Raw genomic sequence first — 19,228 nt, 5'->3', positions numbered from 1 at the left:
AAATCACACACACAATCATACATACACACGCACATGCACAAACACACTGACTCACATACATGTATCATGGCGGTACTCAGCAATTCAAAATGATGATGTTTCCTCTAGGTTGACCAGAGGCATGCAGCCTCCTCTCAGTCCTTTATATGAACAGCACACACAGAGGGCAAAAGCATCTTGTCCTGTACTGTACTGTACATGACAGAGACTGGGTGAGACAAGCAGACAGAGAGACAAAAGAAATTAGATCAATGGAAGAGAGAGAGAGGACAGCAATGTTGCCGGTGAATATGTGCGTGCAAGTGTGCGTGCGTGCGTGCGAAAGCAGGAGAGAAAAGGAAAAAGAGATTTTTTGAAAAAGAGAGAGACCGAAAGAAACAAGAAAGAAGAGAAAAAGATAAACAGGAGAGAGTAAGAAAGAAAGAGTGAGGGAAACAGAGAGAGAGAGAAAGAAAGAAAGTGTTATTGAGGGAGAGAAAGGAATAGAGAGAGAGTTGTGCCTGAGGATCTGCTGACACAAGGCTGATCCTCCACTCTACTAATCAAGCTGGTTCCATCCCTCCCCCACACCCATGACACCAGTACCACTGCAGAGGAATCAATACCAACACACTTCATTTAACTAAAATAATCAGCAAATCTAAAGTGGAACTGATTCCACCCCAGTTCTATCCCACAGACAGTCGACAATATTCCAGATTAAAAACCTGCAGGATGTAAGAGAGATAAGGCAGATACTAATGCAGTAGAGTACTATAGGCCATCTATGTGTATTAGGAATAATGTCACAGCTCATTGATAACCCCCCTTCTCAGGGACATGTTTGAACCAATAGGCTGGAACATGGCCTTATAAAGGGAATGTTCCATTCTGAATTAGAGGGGGGACAGGGGCCAGTAAGAGATGGTGAGCGAGCACTGCTTTCCTGGCAGGAGCAGATTACAGTGTGAACTATTCCATGCAGTGTTTCTAGGCAATCCAACAGGCCGGGCATTAGGTTGTGTTTCAGATGTTTATCAGTAAGCAATTAGCATATCATTAACATGAATCTGCATATATTACACAAGAGTATGCTTTACAAGATGTTGCTGAAGGAGAACACAGGCTTTACATGTTCTCCATATGGAGGGAGCTGTCCAGTGGTAGCTGGTGCTGAAAGGTCTGTTCTCAGAGTCAGGAGGTAGGTTCTATTTGGCAATACAGCCAATTGTTTTTAAAAGGGTTCAATTCAAGGGTACAAAAAAAAAACTGTGGCTACCACTCAACACAGACAGGCACACATTCGTACATGCAAACACCCACACACACACACAAACACTCACGCATACAGAAACACCTGGTTCTCAGGTTACCATCCACCTGGGTTCTCTCTCTCTCCTTCCCTCTCTACCTCGCTCACCTCTCTCATTCTTGCTGCTCTTTTCCACACTCACTCGCTTCCTGGTTTTCCCAAACGTTACTAGCCTGGTCTTCTCTTCCTCAAAACATTCTGTGGGAATGTCAAAAAAAGAGGGAAGGAGACAGACAGGCCAGGAAAGAGGAACAGGAGAGAGAGGAGAGAGAGCGAGAGCGAGAGAGAGAGAGCACAGCCCCTCCTTCTACCCCAGTGTGGCCGGGAGCACATGTCACGTCTGTCAACACCAGAGAGTGGACGAGCCTGTGTTCAGCATCCGAGCACATCACTATATAAACTGAGCCAGGGGGCTAACGGCTACACCGCGAGCTAGCAGCAGCTAGCAGCAGCTAGCGGCGGCTAGCAGCGGGGTGACAGCAGGCAGCATCTCACCAGCATTTCACCCGAACAGCACTGATAAGAACTGATAAGAGGTGCCTCTGCTGGTCTGTTGATATGTTGTTTGAGGTGCCCAACATGTGTGCTTGTGCTATAGAACGCTGTGTGCTAGCAAATGCTCACTGTATCTGAGGTGTAACCAATAAGTACAGCTCTTCCACTCATTCAAAACATCTATATTCAGTCTCATGTCACTGCATTCAAAAACCAAGCTCTTCGCATCTGATATGAATCAAACCGGAAAAAACAAATCCATCAGTGAGTCTCTGGTGATAATAGCATACCCCACACAGATGCCAAGGCTCCCACACACTGACACACACACACACACTATGACTTACCGCGATGCGTAACAGTGTTCCCTTGACGGCGGCCCATCTGTCTTGCCGGCGGTCTATGACCAGGATGAAGCCTACTCCAGATGCCGACACACTGCAATGACACAAGAGCCTGATTACCACGGCAACAGGGACTCCAAGTGACGGAAAGTGTGTTTGTGTGGGTGTGAATATTTTCCAAAATTAGGTGTGCATGTGCAAGACCGTTGGAGCACCCCCTTTAGATATTTGTGTGTGTGTGTGTGTGTGTGAACACAGTGAAATGCTAGTGCTGTGAATACAGTACAGCCAAGAGTCTCGAGTAACACATATTCACAATTACATTTAAATAACATTAACCCCCCCCCGCCACACACACACACACCCCTTCCATGGACACACACGAAAGTCAATGAGCCAATATCGGAACAGTGCCTTGGTGGTCCATCTGTCCGTTAACATAGCCAGCAGTCAAACCCACCATTTGTGTCTCTTTCACACACACACACACACACACACACACACACACACACACACACACACACACACACACACACACACACACACAGAGAGTGAAAGCCAGCAGTACCCAGAGCCTGCTACTGCAGATTCTTGTCCTCAGGTAAATCCCATGGTTGTCACGGCCACACGACATAAACCAGCTGGTAATCCACAACGATGTCCCCCCAAATACAATCCTCCTGCACCAACAGCCTTTTATTCCTCACTGCAGCTTCTCCGACATGGCCTGTCCTCTGAGCTTCCCGGCGCACACACACACACCCCAACCTTATGTTTACAGCTTGGACAGAATGAGGGCCAACCGCCGAGCCCCTCTGAACGGCTCTCCTCTGCCAACCTGCTCCTGCTCTCAGCCAATAAATCCAGACCCTACCATCTACCGTTTCCTCGACAGCCAATCACAGCTCAGAGACCCCTATGACAGACAGGCTGGGCTAGAACGGCTGATGCGGGAGAGGGGAGGCGGGCCGTGGGCTGGAGAGAGAAGAGGGGATCCGCCCACACTTGGCTGGGAGCCGCAAAATACACATAAATTAGCTAACCGCCATGACAGTAGCATGCACCCCACACACACACACACACACCCCTCTTTTTCCCCCCTCTCTTCTGCTCTGCCCCCACCCAATCCTTCATCTCCCTTCCTCCCCCACTCAGTGTGTGTATGTGTTAGCAGTGGAGCGAACCGCAGAAAGAGAGAGAAACAGGGACAGATACAGCAGGTTTACCAGCAGGTGGTAGGAAGCCAGTACACAGGACTAAACCTTACCGCATACATGCACAGAATATTGTTAAGAATAAATCATCCTCACAAATGAGAACCTAAGGACATTGAGTTCAGTTAAAATTATCACAGCCCTGCTCAACTCAAAAAAGCGACTAAAGAAACATAGACACATGGAAATTCAGAATCGGGATCTACTGTCTCTACAAACACTGTTCTCTATGAAGGAGTTGGAACAAAGACCATAAAAAAATGGCTCTCTTGCGCCACCTGCTGGCTACACACAAATACTCCACTGTCTACAATGTGAAAGCATGGCACACTAAACTAAGGAGGCCTGAGGAAATGATAAAAAAAGATTTTTAAACCTGAATTGATAGTGTGACTGTGTGGATGTCCTCACCTGGGCACGCTGGTCAGGTACCTCAGCACGTTGTGAAACTCTTCCTCCTGCAGTTCACCGAATGCCGGGAACTCTGGGAACACGATGATGGGGCTGCCATTTCCCCCTCGGCCCCCTGGGAAAGGAACAGGGGGTCACAACAAGGTCGCAAGGCCAAGTCACCTTGGAAGCAGACTACAATAACAGCTTTCCATTTTAAAAGATGCCACCCCCACCCCCACACTCCCATATTCACCCTCCACAATACCACTGGTGTGTGTGTGCTTTTTCATTTCCTGTTGTCTTAATCATCTCTATTATTCTGCTCCTGGATAGCCCTCTCCCTCCCTCATATCCCAGCTAGGATTATAACCCAGACTGATCATATCAGGGCGGAGTGATGGGGGTGCGGTTGGGTGTGGTGGGGAGGGGAGGGAGAAGAGGAGGGAGGGAGGGAAGGAGCAGGGAAGATGAATGTCCACTGTCTGGAGGAGGGAGGGAGGGAGGGAGCAGGGAAGATGAATGTCCACTGTCTGTTCTGTGGGGGCCTGTGGATGGTGGCTGGAGCTCTGCCAAAACATTCCCCCCCCTCTCCCGCTTCACACACACACGCACACACACACACGCACACACACGCACACACGCGCACACACACGCACACACACGCACACACGCGCACACACGCGCACACACGCGCACACACGCACACACGCGCACACACACGGACCAGGTTGCAATGCATGCAAATATTGGAGAGTACACACACACACAAAAGAGTAAAATAGGTTGGTGCCTTATCACATTGCAAATAGGGCGTGCATTTGTGTGTGTGTGTGTGTGTGCTGTGTCGCTAACCAGCTGGCAGACTTGAGGTTAATGACTACAGCAGTAGCCTGGAGTCAAATCTGACCTCCAAACACAGGAGGAGAGCACACACACACACACCCACCCCCCCACATCCTCCCCCCCACCGACACACACACACAATGTAGCTAAGGTGACACAAACTCCCTCACTGAGTGTGTATAGCTCCAGTAGGAGCCCAGACTAGACTGGATCTCCCATGACAGCCAGACTAGACTGGTTCTTGCCATGATCACATGACTACCAGACTAGACTGGATCTTGCCATGATCACATGACAGCCAGACTAGACTGGATCTTGCCATGATCACATGACTACCAGACTAGACTGGATCTTGCCATGATCACATGACAGCCAGACTAGACTGGATCTTGCCATGATCACATGACTACCAGACTAGACTGGATCTTGCCATGATCACATGACAGCCAGACTAGACTGGATCTCACATGATCACATGACAGCCAGACTAGACTGGATCTCACATGATCACAGGACAGCCAGACTACACTGGATCTCCCATGATCACAGGACAGCCAGACTAGACTCGATCTCACATGATCACAGGACCAGACAGCTTGATCAACTCCTTCCTGCATGGTGCAGTCTAGGAGTAGCCCACACTTGCTTGGTAACCACGACTGGCATCACTAAGCTGGGTCACAGACACTGAGTTGATAACAGAGACCATGTACAGTATGTTAACACTGATGATCAAAGAGCACACACACATACACAGACACACACTCATACCTAGGCTGCCAATCACAGCAGATCACAGTGTCAACCCGTACTTGGCAAAAAAGTTGGTAGCTTGGGTTGCCAAGTGGATCGCCGTGGCAATGAATTATTCACGGTCCGTCTCCGGGCACCCATTGTTGGAGGTAACTCAACACAGGGCCCCCTATCTGGGTTGCCATGATCGCCGTAGTGACGGATTGGAAACACACATTTCCAGGAGGAGGCTCAAGCTCCTTGTCCCCACTGAGAGCTGCGTAGACGAGAAGCACGTCTCCACATGGAGAGCCTGCCAGCAGAAGCACTGGGAGGTGGGGCGCAGGGTCTGGCTCCAGGGTGGTGTGAGCCATGTCGGTACCAGCAACCCTCCAGTTGGGGGGTGGTGGGGTGGGGTGGGGGTTGTGGTGAGGTGTGGGTGGGGATACAGACCTGAAAGGAAGGCAAACTGCTTTCGTAGGTCTGGTCCGATGTCAGCAGCATACAGTCGACAGCTCTCCTGCTGCATGATGTCATCTGAGAGATAGAGGGGGGAAATGTAACATCCCAAAACATTTACTTTTGACTATACATTACAATATTACGTCAATACAATCCACTGGGATATAAAAGTGGACCTGCGGTATGAGGTAGCAAGAGGACCAGTCCCAACACCATCGCTCCACTCCACCCTCACCCTGACAACCATGAGCCCCCTGTCCCAGCATCAGCACACCCCATCACCCACACCTTACATCTCCTGACCCAGTTTAGGTGGCAGGACTCATGTACATGTGTTCGCGAAAACAACCAGAGTGGATTAGATGAATCCGCCTTTGAATTAAACACCTGCGTGTGTGTGTTGTGGTCTGTTTTGGGGATTGGTTGTAGGGGTGTGTGCCAGTGAAGGAGGTGTGTGTGAGGGGAAGTGGAGAAAGTGTGTGGGTGTGTCAGTCTGCTCACTCAGCAGTGACAGCACTGAAGTCGTTTTCTGTAAAATCTGAAACATGCTACATAGCCCAGCCAGTCATCTTCAGGATTAACAGCTCAGCTTAGTCTCCATGGTCTGGTATGTGTGTGTGTCTCACAATGTCTGCTGACAGTGAGGTGTTGGTACAGGCTCTCTAGTGAGAGAAGATTGACGCCGACCCACCCCTTCCCTTCCCCACCTCTGTCCCCCAATCTCCCCACAAGGCTGAAGCCAACATGGGGGCACCAGGCCCCCACATTCATGACAACGATGGTTGGGAGTGATGCTGAGGTTGGGGGTTGGTGGCAAGAATGTTCCCAGCCACCCCCTTACCCTCTCTTTCTGTCTCTCTCACCCTTCCCTCCCTCCTCCCTCTCCCCAACACATTCATTCCCGCTGGGGGCTTCATTCAGAGAGGATAGAGATGGAGCTTTGCAGAATTCCCTGCACCTCTTTTTTTCTATCAAATAGAGCTCTGGAGTTCTATACAATGCGTTGTTGTTTTTTTTAAGCAGCAGCATGTGTGTGTGTCTGTTTGTGTTTGGCTAAATTCCATTGAATGAGCCCCAGATCTGGAAGGCTGGATGTGTACAGAGAAGGGGGGGGGGGGGCAGAGAGGGAGGGATGGAAGGAGGGAGATGGTCTGGTAATGGGATTGAATGGACGACAGGGTTCTCTTACGAATGCCTACATATTTAATGTGGAGATGTGGCTCTGGTTTAAAAGTAGGGGGGGACAAGAGGGTGAAAGGGGGGGGCACACACAACAATGCAGCTTTTGTACATGGACCAAACAGGAGATTTGACTATAAGTACCTAAGAAGATCTAGAAATAGCTTTCTCTCTCCATTTGTCTACTTTTCTATTTTTGGGCATTCTTTAAATGGAATGTGTCCTTCAGGTAGAGATTGGATGAACACTGAGTAGATTTTCTCAAGAGAAACCATGATTCGGGACAAAGAGCGTGTTTTTGTACACATTATTTAATCTAAATTTTCCGTCTAACTGGTTTCATAATTAATTGAATTGAACTAAAGTGTGCGCATGTGTGTAAATGCACGCTTTATATTAAATCTAAATTAGCCTAACTTGGGACTCGGGCAACACAAAGTTAACCCCTCACCTCCCACATAGATTCCACGGGACCATGACCTTGAGCAGCTCTCTTCCCCCCCTCTCCTGTCTCACATACTAGGACACAGCTGGGATCTCCTTCCTCTTCAGCTTGTTTCCACTAGTCCCCTAAACACACGTTGGCAGCCCTCACAACCCTGTCTTGTCCCTGCATGTCTGTTACAAAATAAAACCACAAGCAGTACAAACTTTGATGTTCTCCCAGACAAAAGACCAAGACCCCCACCCGAAAGGACCCCCCCCCGTCTTACCCTCCAATTAACCCCTGCCCCCATTGGTCACCACAACATGTTTGGTGAACCATGAGTGGTGTTGAGGGGATGGTATGGGCTGGGAAGGGCTATCTTGGAATGCAGACTTGGAGGCAACATGTGTACGGGGATACGGAGATGGGATTTAAAGTTGTGTTGGTTTGGAATGAGCTGGTAGGACAACTGTTAATGTAGAGGCAAAGCAGGGAAATGGGCAGCTGTGTGTGTGTGTGCACGTGTGTGTGTGTATGCAAGCTGAGCAGTCACTCCACAGCCGTGTGTGTGTGTGTGTGTGTGTGTGTGTGTGTAGATGTAGGGGAATCCAGGCTCTATTATCTGGTATTACAGTTAGGGTTAACCAAGCCCCATCTGCCGTGTGTTTGTGCACGCCGTGCACAAACACACACACACAGAGGGTGGGGGTGAGAGGCAGCAACCAAACAACAACTGGGTCAAACGGCCAACGGTGGCCTGGCATGTGTCCACATTCCCATCACCCACACCACTGAGCGGGTTAGGTCTACCATCGGTGAGGAATGAGAGTTTAGCTAGTGACAGTAAGATATATTATCCATAAAAGAAAATCTGATGTTCTTGGAGTTCAAGTTGTTTATTATTTTTAGATTTTATTTAACCAGGCAAGTCATTAAGAACAAATGATCACTTACAATGATCATTTGTATATTATTATTATATTTAATATTGTTATACTGAATTTGTGTTCAAGCCTCTCTTCAGTAATGAGTATTAGCCATCATGCTCAAGTCATGTGACTACTGAACTGTACAACGGTTTGCCAAATTGAACAGTAAAGTTCAGTGTGTATACGTTTACCAACTAAAGCAGTCACCAAGGAGCTTAAACAAGATAGGAAGCCTACAGCTTCCAGCTCTGGCCTGGTCTGTTCTGCTTGTGTCCTACTGCCTGAGATGTGTGGATCATTGGTTTCACGCTTGACCAGCGGGCCCCTGCGTCTCTGTCTGGGTGACTGGCAAGGCCTTCTCTTAGTCTGAACGGAGCAGGCTGCATCCCAGCGAGAGGACAACACAACTAACCACTGTTCTCTCTTCCATCCCCTCCGTCTCACAGCCACGGCCGACAACAAACCAACGAGCCCACGCACGCATCAGCTACGAGAAAACAACTCCTCGTAACAACTCTTTTCTGACATGAGGGAACACCTGCCAATCACCTTTTCCAAGAAGAAAACAGCATGTGAGGAATTTGCTGATGTGTTTACACTTGTACTGCTACAAGGGTTTCAAAGAAGAAGAATGGCTTCAGCTAAGGTTCAAGCACTTCTCTCCATGAACATTGTGTCAGTTCAGATACTGTAGACAAGATGGCCACCACTCTGACCCTCAGCTCCAATGTATGGCACATCCAATGTTGGATATAATGAAAATACATGATTGTGAATGTGTTAAAAATCAGCTAGTGGTGAATAATTCAACAGCTGTGGATCCAGCTCAGTGACATCTGACATTTGTTTTTGTGTGTGTGTGTGTGTGTGTGTGTGGGGGGGGGGGGGGGGGGGAGAGAGAGGGGGTCATTCATACTTTCCCCTACAAATGATCTCACTACTGTCATATCAACAATCCTACTGTATGTATGACACAGAACCAAATTATCCTGAACCCCTCTGCTACCCTTGAACACCAGAATACCTGGCAGGGCCTCTGCTCTGTGAGATCCCAGACGTCTGTAGTATCAGTATTACACCCTAGCGTCTTATGTCCCATCTGCTCCAGCACATGTTCAGCCCAAAGCCAACTTTGGCACGAACATCGCCAAGACTCAGCTCCTCAACGACTTAGACAGACAGAGTGGCTAGGGTGACACCTTGGGGTGCCACGTGCCAGGGGCCTGAGATGGGAGAAGGAGGGTTTGGACCTAAGCTGAGCCCCTCCATCTGCCCATCTCTGAAGACAGGAGGGAGACATTCAAATGCACTGACTCTTGACTCTCACTTCTGACATACACACACACACACACACACACACACACACACACACACACACACACACACACACACACACACACACACACACACACACACACACACACACACACACACACACACACACACACACACACACACACACACACACACACACACACACACACACACACACAGACTTGTTGCTGGCACCATCACTGGAATCATGGACTCTATGAGTGGAAGAACTCCCTAGAGGAGTTTTCAAATTCCCTCCTAGGTCCCGAATCTTGTCCCACGGTTTGAGATTACAGACACATCAGAAGCTCTGGGGATCTGAATGACTGATTATTGTGTCGAACACTAGGACACACTAACTTGATAGGTGTATCCTTGATAGTTTTACACAATTGTATAGTTCAATCTTTCAGAATGAACCATAAAAATATGATTCAGTTAGTAGAAATCTGTTACAAATATATTTTCTCCACCTATCTGATGACAGTTGGGGTACCTCACCTACACAGACAATGTTGCTTCCACTAACCCCTACCAAATTACATATTACAGTATCTTAGTATAAGGAAACTGTAAATAGGCTAAACATAAACAGACAAGTGAAAAACAAGTGACACACACAGACACACACACACACACACACACCCCGTACCTGTCATCATCTTCAGCTGCAGCCACATCCTGGTGATATCGTGGCATAGCAGGGATACTCGGTTTAGGGCCATCCTGCCCTGCTATGCCCCTCTCCCAGAGAGACACACACATACACTCACACACACACTAACACACACACTCTCAGAGTTGAAGAGATAACCTTCCATTCCTCCACATCGGCTGAACACTAAAGGCTCTCACTCTCCCTCTCTTCCTCGCTGTGCAGTTCACATACACAAACACACACACACACATCCCTCCCCCAACACACACAGTCAGCAGCGAGGCGGGACTTCATTGGGACTGCCCACAGTTTCAACTTACACCCTCTCTCTGCTCACAGGTAGAGAGAGAGACAGAGAGAGAGAGAGACAGAGAGAGAGAGCTAGAGAAAGAGAAGCCAGATGTAATTCCCCTAGATCCTGCAGACGTAACACACACACACACACAGACTGATCTGCACGTATAAGCTGGTCTAATATGTCAGTGAAGGCGAGAGGGGGGATAAAAGAGAATGACAGGCAGGCAAGCAGAGAGGGGCGTGGCTAAAGCCAACGCTGTCCTCCTTTCAACGAACTTATCCAATCAGGACCCGGATGCCGGGGGAGGAGTGATGTCACCATGGTACTGACTGGTCTGGTACCGCCTCCATCTCAAGTGAACCCCTGACATTTCCCATAGTCTCCCCCTCCCAGAGGGGGCAGGCTGGTCGCTGCCTACACGAGCAAGAGCAGGATTGCTTCGGTGCTCCAACTCTGCCTAGCCTGATTTACTAATGAGGAGAGACTGATGTTAGGGTCACACAAGTGGGCTCTCCCTTATAAACACACACCTAGATTCTACCCCCCGCCCTACCCCAATCTCTTATACTAATCCCCACCCATACACACACAAACAAACACACACACGTGCGCGCGTTAACCTCGCAGCCTTACCCTGGAGAGTACCATCCTTAGGTTCTTCTCCCCAAATCCCTGTTAGAACAAACCTGACTCAGCTTGTCAGACAGATAATGACTGGAATCAGATGTGCTATATTAGCGTTTTAGAGGAAACATCTACATGTTAGTAGCTGCCCAGGAACAGGGGTGGTGTCCCTTGGTCTGGCACACTATCTATGGGCTACGCAGATCAGATAAGGATGTACTACAGTGAAAAAAGGGCATTTTCTTTGGAAGTGACAGCAAACATACACGTATTTCAGTCTGTTTACTAAGCATGTGTTCTTGTGAGGCCTGGTAAACAACAGCATACTCTACACAGACTGATGTGTGTCCTGTCCGCTCGGCTCTCCAGGCTAGAGGCTGTCAGCAAGGCTCCTTCTGTCCTTCGCAGTATGTCTGCCCAAGGGGGATATTTGCTGGATTAGGAACAGATTACGTTCCAGATTATGTCTCATAAAATGTGATAGTACAGGCCAGTCTACGATCAGAATGTATGAGATTTTGTGAAGAATTATGATAGATGGGATTAGAATGACAAAAGAAAGACGGATGTAAAGAAGAGACTAGGAATAATATGTCATGAAGAATTTAGGACTATTAGCAATATATATATCACATACATCTGAATATAATATCCCTAGCTTTCCCTGCCTTGTGTGCGTGTGTATACGTACGTACATGTGTGTCGCAATAGACACAATCACACACAAGATAGCATATCTACAGTAGGCATTCATATTACAGAATTCTCCTTTAATAACTTAATCTTTGCACATTTGGATGACTGGGACATAAGGGACTGTTATCCTTTGGAAGTGGTGTAAAGTGTGCATGTGTGTGTGTGTGTACACACACAAAAGAGTGAGAGTGTGTGTGTGTGTACACTGTGATCAGGAAGATGCAGCGCGCTGAGTCAAGGAAAGGAAATGGGAGGGAGTTAATAATGATGCGTTTCCTGTAGCTGTGAACCGCATTGAGACGCATGGGGCATCCGCTCATATGACCACAGATCACAAGTCAGTGCTCCTGAGAAACTGACTGGATGTCTGGACTGAGAAGGAGAAACTGACTATAAGACAGATAAAGTAGTGACACTGAAGGTTAGTGTGTGCACGACGATGTGTCTTCACTTCCCGGTGGAAGTGGAGACACACACACACAAGTGCAAGCCGCACACACGCACACACACAGCCATCCATCAGACAGAAAAAATTACTTATGAGGTATTCTATTGTCAAACTGGGTCTGTAATCTTACTTGGTTTCCAACTCAAGAGTGCATCTTGACAATAACACCCACTCACAATCCAGTTTACAATTGGTCAATGTAAAAAACTCAACTACATTTATGACCTGACTGATAGATAACTTCCATGGAAGGAATGACTGCAGGTAATCAAACAACAGTGGGTGCATCCTGTACTGCATGTACAAGTGTGTGTGTGTGTGTGTGTACAGACAATTGTGTGCCCTGCATGGAATCGGACGCAGGGGAGACAGTAGGCCAGACATGGTGTAACTTCTCCAAATGTTTGTTTATTCCGGGGTTCTTTTCTGGCAGCCTTTTTCAAACAATGTTTGTTCCCTCCCACCCCTAAGATAAACAGGAAGTGGAATATCGGTGTGAGCTAAAGCCTAAGACACCCAGGCGAGGCTGGACCTAATACTCATACAACCTTGACCCAGAGCCAATAACTGCATGTGCAGCAGCACGTCTATTGGGAGCCACAGGACGGGAGCAGAGAGAAGGTGTGTGGTCGCCATGGAGGCTGTCAGGAACCTTCACAAGAGGGTTGGACCTACAGTGCCGTACGGGGTGTAGCAAAGAGACTTTAAAACCAACCCAAACATTTGCACAAGTGCTTCCGCTGATACAATCTCTGACACCCTGGTATATTGTGAAAAGAAAAAAACAAGCAATGTAAAGTAGCATGCCAATTCATCTAGCCGGGTTAGCGGTTATCATTCCAGAATGTTGGTCGCAACTGGGAGAAAGAGGGGCAGGAAAGTAATTGTCTTTCTGTGCCTGTTTCTCTCTGTCTCTTAACTAGCACTTTCTTTTCCCCCTTCCCTGTTTATTCTCTTGGGCCATTAGCCCAATTGGCCGGTTTCTGCCCGCTCTTAGTCACGTCCACCTCACAGGCAGCCTTGTGTGTGTGTGTGTGTGTGGACTGTAGACCACACAGTGCCCAGGAGGTGAGGGAGATGGGGGGCCTCTCCTACCCTCTTATCTCAGTACTGTGGGTCTATGACCTGGCTGTAGTGACATCAAAGCAGCCTTGGTTATGTCTAAACCACCCAGGACTAATGGGTGCTCCATCAGCCTGGGCAGCTAACTCACAACCTATTCATGTTCAAGACAAACTGGTTGTGATGAATTGGGTCCATTGATACCGTAGCATGGAAAACGGTGAGATCTTTCTATATTCAAGGATTGTGTCCAAAGACATCCAGGCCTATTTATAGACGATGAATATCTTGGATCTGTCAGTAGTGGAAACAATGAAAGGAGGAGAGGTAGAACAAGAAGAAGAAAAAGAAGTAGGAGGAGAGAACAGCGATGTCACTCCAGGTGGCCAGAAGCCGAGACAGGAACAGATGAAGGAAGGAACAAGGAGAGACAGAAAATACAAATCAAACATTGCAGGATGGAGGGATGGAACACCACCCAGTCCTCTGAACAGGTGACCTCATGCTACACCCAGACATGCACCGGTTTGCATCCACAAAAACAAAAAGACCCCATACCATAACAACGAAAAACACCCTCTACTGCGTCAACGTCTTACCGAAGTCTGGTAGAGGAAAGCGCATCATATCTCACAGCTCTGACTGGGTGGAAAACTAATCCATTCCTCCCTCTCCAGCAGAAGCCCCAGACTGGATGGAACACTCAGCACTACAGTGAACTTGACTGACTGTGTGTGGACGGGGGAAGGGGGGTAGAGTGTGTGTGTGACGAGGGATCTGAAGCACGAGACAGGAAGGGGGTACGGGCCGGGGTGTGGCGAGTTGAGTGGTTCATGCTGACTGATCAGACAGCTGCTGAAGGGGGTCACCCCTGTGTCAAGGGGGATCAGGGGGAGAAGTTTGCAGTGGTGTATGAGGTGGCGAGGGGGAGGGGTGTAGAGGATGTTGAGAACCATGGACAGGAAATGCTGACAAGTCACATGACTGTCACGACAGCCCAACACTACCTCGAGATGGATGACGTGACAAGTTTCCCACGTCAAACTTTTAACTATGTGACATGCTTTTGTAGTGCGAAGAGACAAACTCTCACTTCTAACGGCCTTCATTTCTCCCTGACATGACACTGCAGTTATTTTCCCAGGAATAAACATCACACACAGTCTAAATACAGACTGACGCCACAAAGCTTATGGGACTGAACAACAAGATAGACTCACTCGCACACAGGCAGGAACAACCTTACACTACAAAATGAAGAAAAAGGAACAATTCTTGGGAAAATATGAACACCAAGTAAACACTCCTGTGGCTTTCATCTATTGACCTTAGAGTCATAATCAATCACAACCTTGGGCAAATAAGGATATACTGTGTCAATTCAGCCTTTGCGATTAAGACAATAGGATCCATTTCCAGTCAGGCACACAATTTACATTGTGCAATATGTGTTCAGAGCACATTGGGATATGACAGCTCGACACACATATCCAAAATGGTATGCAAATGCAAAAAAGCATACGTAGAAACTAGTGAAAGTAAAAGGTTGGGAAGGTTGGTACATAAACATGTACACACACACGTGTCCAGAACAAAACCTCCAGACATACACACGTGTCCAGTACAAAACCTCCAGACACACACACACACACACACGTGTCCAGTACATAACCTCCAGATACACACACACACCAACACGCACAACCACTCACTGTGCAGGCGATGACAGCACAACGTGAACCCGTGGTAGCTCCTCATTTCCTCCAGGGAGATGCGGATGTACGGTCCTATCTGCTCCCTCGGCCCCAAACACACCTCTGTCACATCCCTCGCTCCCACCTTCTCCTCCTCCACTTCCATCCCTAGTCTGACATGAACTGATGGGTATGGCAGTGTCGTCTCTCTCTGCACACCTCTCCTTCCAGTCCCTCCCTCTCTCTTACTGTCTCTCCCTCCCTCTCCCTCTCTCTCCATCTCCCTCTCTCTCTCTCTCTCTCTCTCCCCCTACCCTCCCACACACCTGGCAGTGCACTGCTCTCAGATAGTTCTTTGCTCTCGTTTATGTGCCCCGCCCCTTTTCTCTCTCCCTCTCTCAGAAGTAGTTAAGATAAAGCTATGGTTCTCACCTGGTCCATTACAAAGGAGTAAATGTGTTTCTACATAGCTCATACGAATCCTCTGTCAAATCAGTGATTATCCCAGGAAGTGGAAGGTCGCATTGCAAAATTGTTATTGCTCAAAGTCTAATGTCTTATCCCTTCAGCCTAGGAACACTGCTAATGGTTTTCTGGTTTCCAGGACTGCATATTCACTGGGCATCTCGCGAGTATTGACATTTACACCTCAACATAATCTCCCTAAATCACTCCATCAACATTGAACGTTACACCATTGCATTTAAGTCGTCAACACACAAACACATACCATAACGTCTCACTCTGTGAGAACCACACCCCTTTGGCCACAGTTTCTGTCTTCAAACACAATTAACAACACAGCTTTTGAGAAGAGAGCGTGTCTCACTTTGATTTGATAAACTTTAATCATTAGCTGACACAAGTCCAAACTCACTCACCGTGCGCAGTCACCTGCGTGCTCCTGTAGCCCTCTCTTCTCTTAGATGCTCCCCTGCAACTCCACAGGCTGGCTAACATGTTTACCTTGGAGTCTTCACACCCCAATGAATGCACAAATCCACAACACCACCACAAACTAACTGCAGACTAGACTGGCACCTTTGAATGGAGCCCTTCACAGGTGCTTCTTGACGAGAGGCTAATGTGCTAACAAGCTATCAGACTCTGGTAATCAAGCAGCAGGGTTCAACTTGGAGGTTACTCATTAGCTAGGCTAGTGGGGTTAGCTAGGGTGAGCTCGGTCAAAATGACTGTGGCTCTAATGTTTTGCCGGGTGATTTAGGTGGTAGGAAAAGAAATGAGTTCTTTGTTTTCTTGGGTGGAAGAGGAATTTTCATACCTTTGTCAGAGTTTCTTACTCTATGAGAAGTTTGTTATGTCTCAAACAACAACAACGACACAGCAATGTTGTCCTAGATTTATGAGGAAAAATTAGTCTGGGGAATTCCACTCATCTGGATATCCTGTCATATCAGTGATATGAAAAACAGCTTTTCTCTCAATATTCATAACATGTTGACAATGGAAACCCTGGCTGGACCACTATGGATGAACACATTCGCACATGGACAGAAAGACACAATAAAACATACATACAGACATCCTTACAGAAAACACCCACAGAGTAGCTCACCTGTGGTCGGGTCCTCCGTCGAGCTCGGTCGTTTGGAGGTGCTGCCCTGGGGCTTTCCCTGCCCCAGGGGCCCCATACTGAGGGTCAGACTGTGGACCACCTGGCCCAGTCTGGGCAGCACACCCGACCCAGCCTCCTGGCCCTCCTGCACCAACTCCGCCACAGACATCACCCACCAACGACGTGAGCGAGCGTGCGTGAGAAAGATCTTTCGGTGCCCACAAGCTAAGGCCCGAACCAAGCTGACAGGGTCGAGGCAAGATGTGTGTGTAGCTCCAGTCTATCCCAAACTCCCGTTCCTCTCTCCTCACTTTCCTTCTGAAAGAGGTGGTCTCTCTGTGTAGTGTGTGTGTGTCGGAGGAGAGGAGAACATCTTAGCAGACGTTTAGCGAGGCATCCGGTGGTCGGAGCAGAGGAAGAGAGGGGCGGGACCCGGAGTGGGACCCGGAGCGGTGCTGTCTGCTGGTTACAACATAAATCCCCTTCTGCTGGGCTAATTATACTAGCCGCCAGCCAGCTTTAATCTGTGTGTGTGTGTGTGTGTGTTTGGGCACACTGATCAAGGGCCGGTCACATGAAGGCAGTTTGGATGGACACAGATATGGAGACAAACTAAATAACACTGGCACACACACACACACACACACACACACACAAACACGACACACACTCTCCACTATGTTGAGGATGTGAGGCCACCACACACAATGACATTCTTCACTTCCGACAAAAAGCGACACCAGACAATAAAGGTCACATTTGTTCAAGCTTCACAGCCCAGTGTCTCTCCGTCTGAGCCGTCTCTGCTCACTCAATTACACCAGTGTGTGTGTGTGTGTGTGTGCAGCATTCTTTAACTGTGTTTATCCTACAAACCTTTTATAGAGCGTTAACCACGTTGACCACCCCCAGAGACTGAACACCAATTAACACAAACCAATTAGTGATTGAGCAGAGGTTCACTCTGTGACCTGGGTGTGTCCTGGCACCTTAACACACACACACACACACCTGAAGAGTGTTGTCTCTACAGAGGACACGCTTGGTTAGCTTACATCACGGCTTCCTCTCTCCAGTGACTCAGCACGTCTCAATCAGATAAGCAGACAGAGGGCCTGTCCTCAGGACTAACTCTTCCAACCAGAACACCTTGCCTTCACATAGCCAGTCGTGTTTTCTGGACCAGACAATGGGATTTCCCGCCATAACAAATGTGTATGGATTTGTACATATATACCAAGGCTTATGACCCTGGATACAGGCCAGGGCTATAGGGCTTGGGGCTGGTCTAGAGGCCAGGGTTGAGGTTAAGCTAGGGACTGGGGGAAGGGTGTAGTTGTGGGTAAGGTATTTTGATTCTGGGTCTCCAGCTGGCTCCTCTCTGGGGCACACTTGACCAGAGGGCAGACAGCTGAGGGGGACGGGGGGCGGGGGGGCACCAGGACACCAGCTGCATTCTACAGCTCTCTAATCAACTCTTTCAGACATAGTAAACTGTATTGAATCCCAGGGAGCTGATCGGTTGTCACAGACACTCCCCCCCCCATAAAAATATCGTACTGTTAAGAGTATATAGACAGCATTAAATTGGCCACCTAAATTGTTACATCCCCCCTCTTTTGAGGTGACTAAGAAGACGGTCAAGAAAGATTGATTCACTTGCGACATTGGGTGGAGTAGGTCGGAGCGGGTCGGAATAGCTTCAACTTGACTTTCACTCAAAAACTATCCACAGATCTTAGGAAGGGATGACAGACCAACCCTGTGTCCACTATCAAATCTAGAGTCAAACACAACCACACATCACACACTACGCCAAACCATTGTCATGATTTTGAGTTAAAACAATGACAAAAGCTTGGCCTCAATGTGAGAGTAACTAAAACACGAGACCATGTCTAATTATTTTTTTACAATTACACAACTGTATGGCTGTGGGGCTAAACATGACATTTAGAACCGAGTCACGATGGTGACCTACTTCTGAGCAGTTACTGTACGTAAAACACCAGAGAGATGTGGACTGGTGTCAGAGAGGTAGGGCACTGGACCCACTGTTTGAAGCAACAGAAAGCAGAGCAAGCACACACTGGCAAGAAAATAACCTGGAAATTTCTTCCAAGTAATGTAACAATTCTAAACTAAATAAATGATATAGAGAGAAATTAATTCAACTCTAAGTCACTGTGTGGGGATGCCCTACTTTGAGCCTGCTGGTCAGTCCTGTTTGAGGTATTTTGGAATAAGGAAAAAAAAATCAATAGACTACAAATCAACTGTCTCTATGAATCATGCAGCATTATGCACATTTATCTTGGTTTAGCTCATTTTTTACCACATACAGCATTCAGAACACAGGCATGAGTTGGACTGAGCATGGCTGGTACATTGTAACATCATATACTACTGTAAGACATTATCAAATGATGTTGCAACGTGTGAACACACACACACACACACACCACTTTGACAGCATCGAAAATAAAACAAAATGCAAGTCATGCTCTTCCTAATGCATTCCACCCGATGCCAATTCCTGAGTCAAATGA

General features: G+C 47.9%; 1 protein-coding gene across 12 annotated transcripts in view; it reads right to left on the bottom strand.

Moving 5' to 3' along the window:
* The window catches only part of mcf2la (mcf.2 cell line derived transforming sequence-like a), a 33,415-nt gene extending 16,286 nt beyond the window's left edge, over nt 1-17,129 (bottom strand). For 5 of the 12 annotated variants that reach the window (XM_062446602.1, XM_062446605.1, XM_062446609.1 and 2 more), the window contains exons 1-4: nt 16,680-17,128; nt 5,766-5,849; nt 3,756-3,870; nt 2,134-2,224 (exon numbers count right to left, since the gene is read on the bottom strand). In XM_062446602.1, the coding sequence (XP_062302586.1) occupies nt 2,134-2,224; nt 3,756-3,870; nt 5,766-5,849; nt 16,680-16,848 (459 nt within the window). In that variant the 5' untranslated portion in view covers nt 16,849-17,128. Of the gene's footprint in view, nt 1-2,133; nt 2,225-2,698; nt 2,977-3,755; nt 3,871-5,765; nt 5,850-10,275; nt 10,456-15,121; nt 15,255-15,984; nt 16,127-16,679 lie in introns of those variants that run through there. The other 7 variants (XM_062446604.1, XM_062446613.1, XM_062446607.1 and 4 more) reach the window with 5 other exon arrangements.
* Between the last annotated feature and the right edge of the window lie 2,099 nt (nt 17,130-19,228).

This window comes from Osmerus eperlanus, chromosome 21 (assembly GCF_963692335.1).
Source record: "Osmerus eperlanus chromosome 21, fOsmEpe2.1, whole genome shotgun sequence".
In the NCBI taxonomy this organism is placed as follows: domain Eukaryota; kingdom Metazoa; phylum Chordata; class Actinopteri; order Osmeriformes; family Osmeridae; genus Osmerus; species Osmerus eperlanus.
Note: the sequence above shows the minus strand (reverse complement) of the source record. Positions and strands in the feature narration are given on the sequence as shown.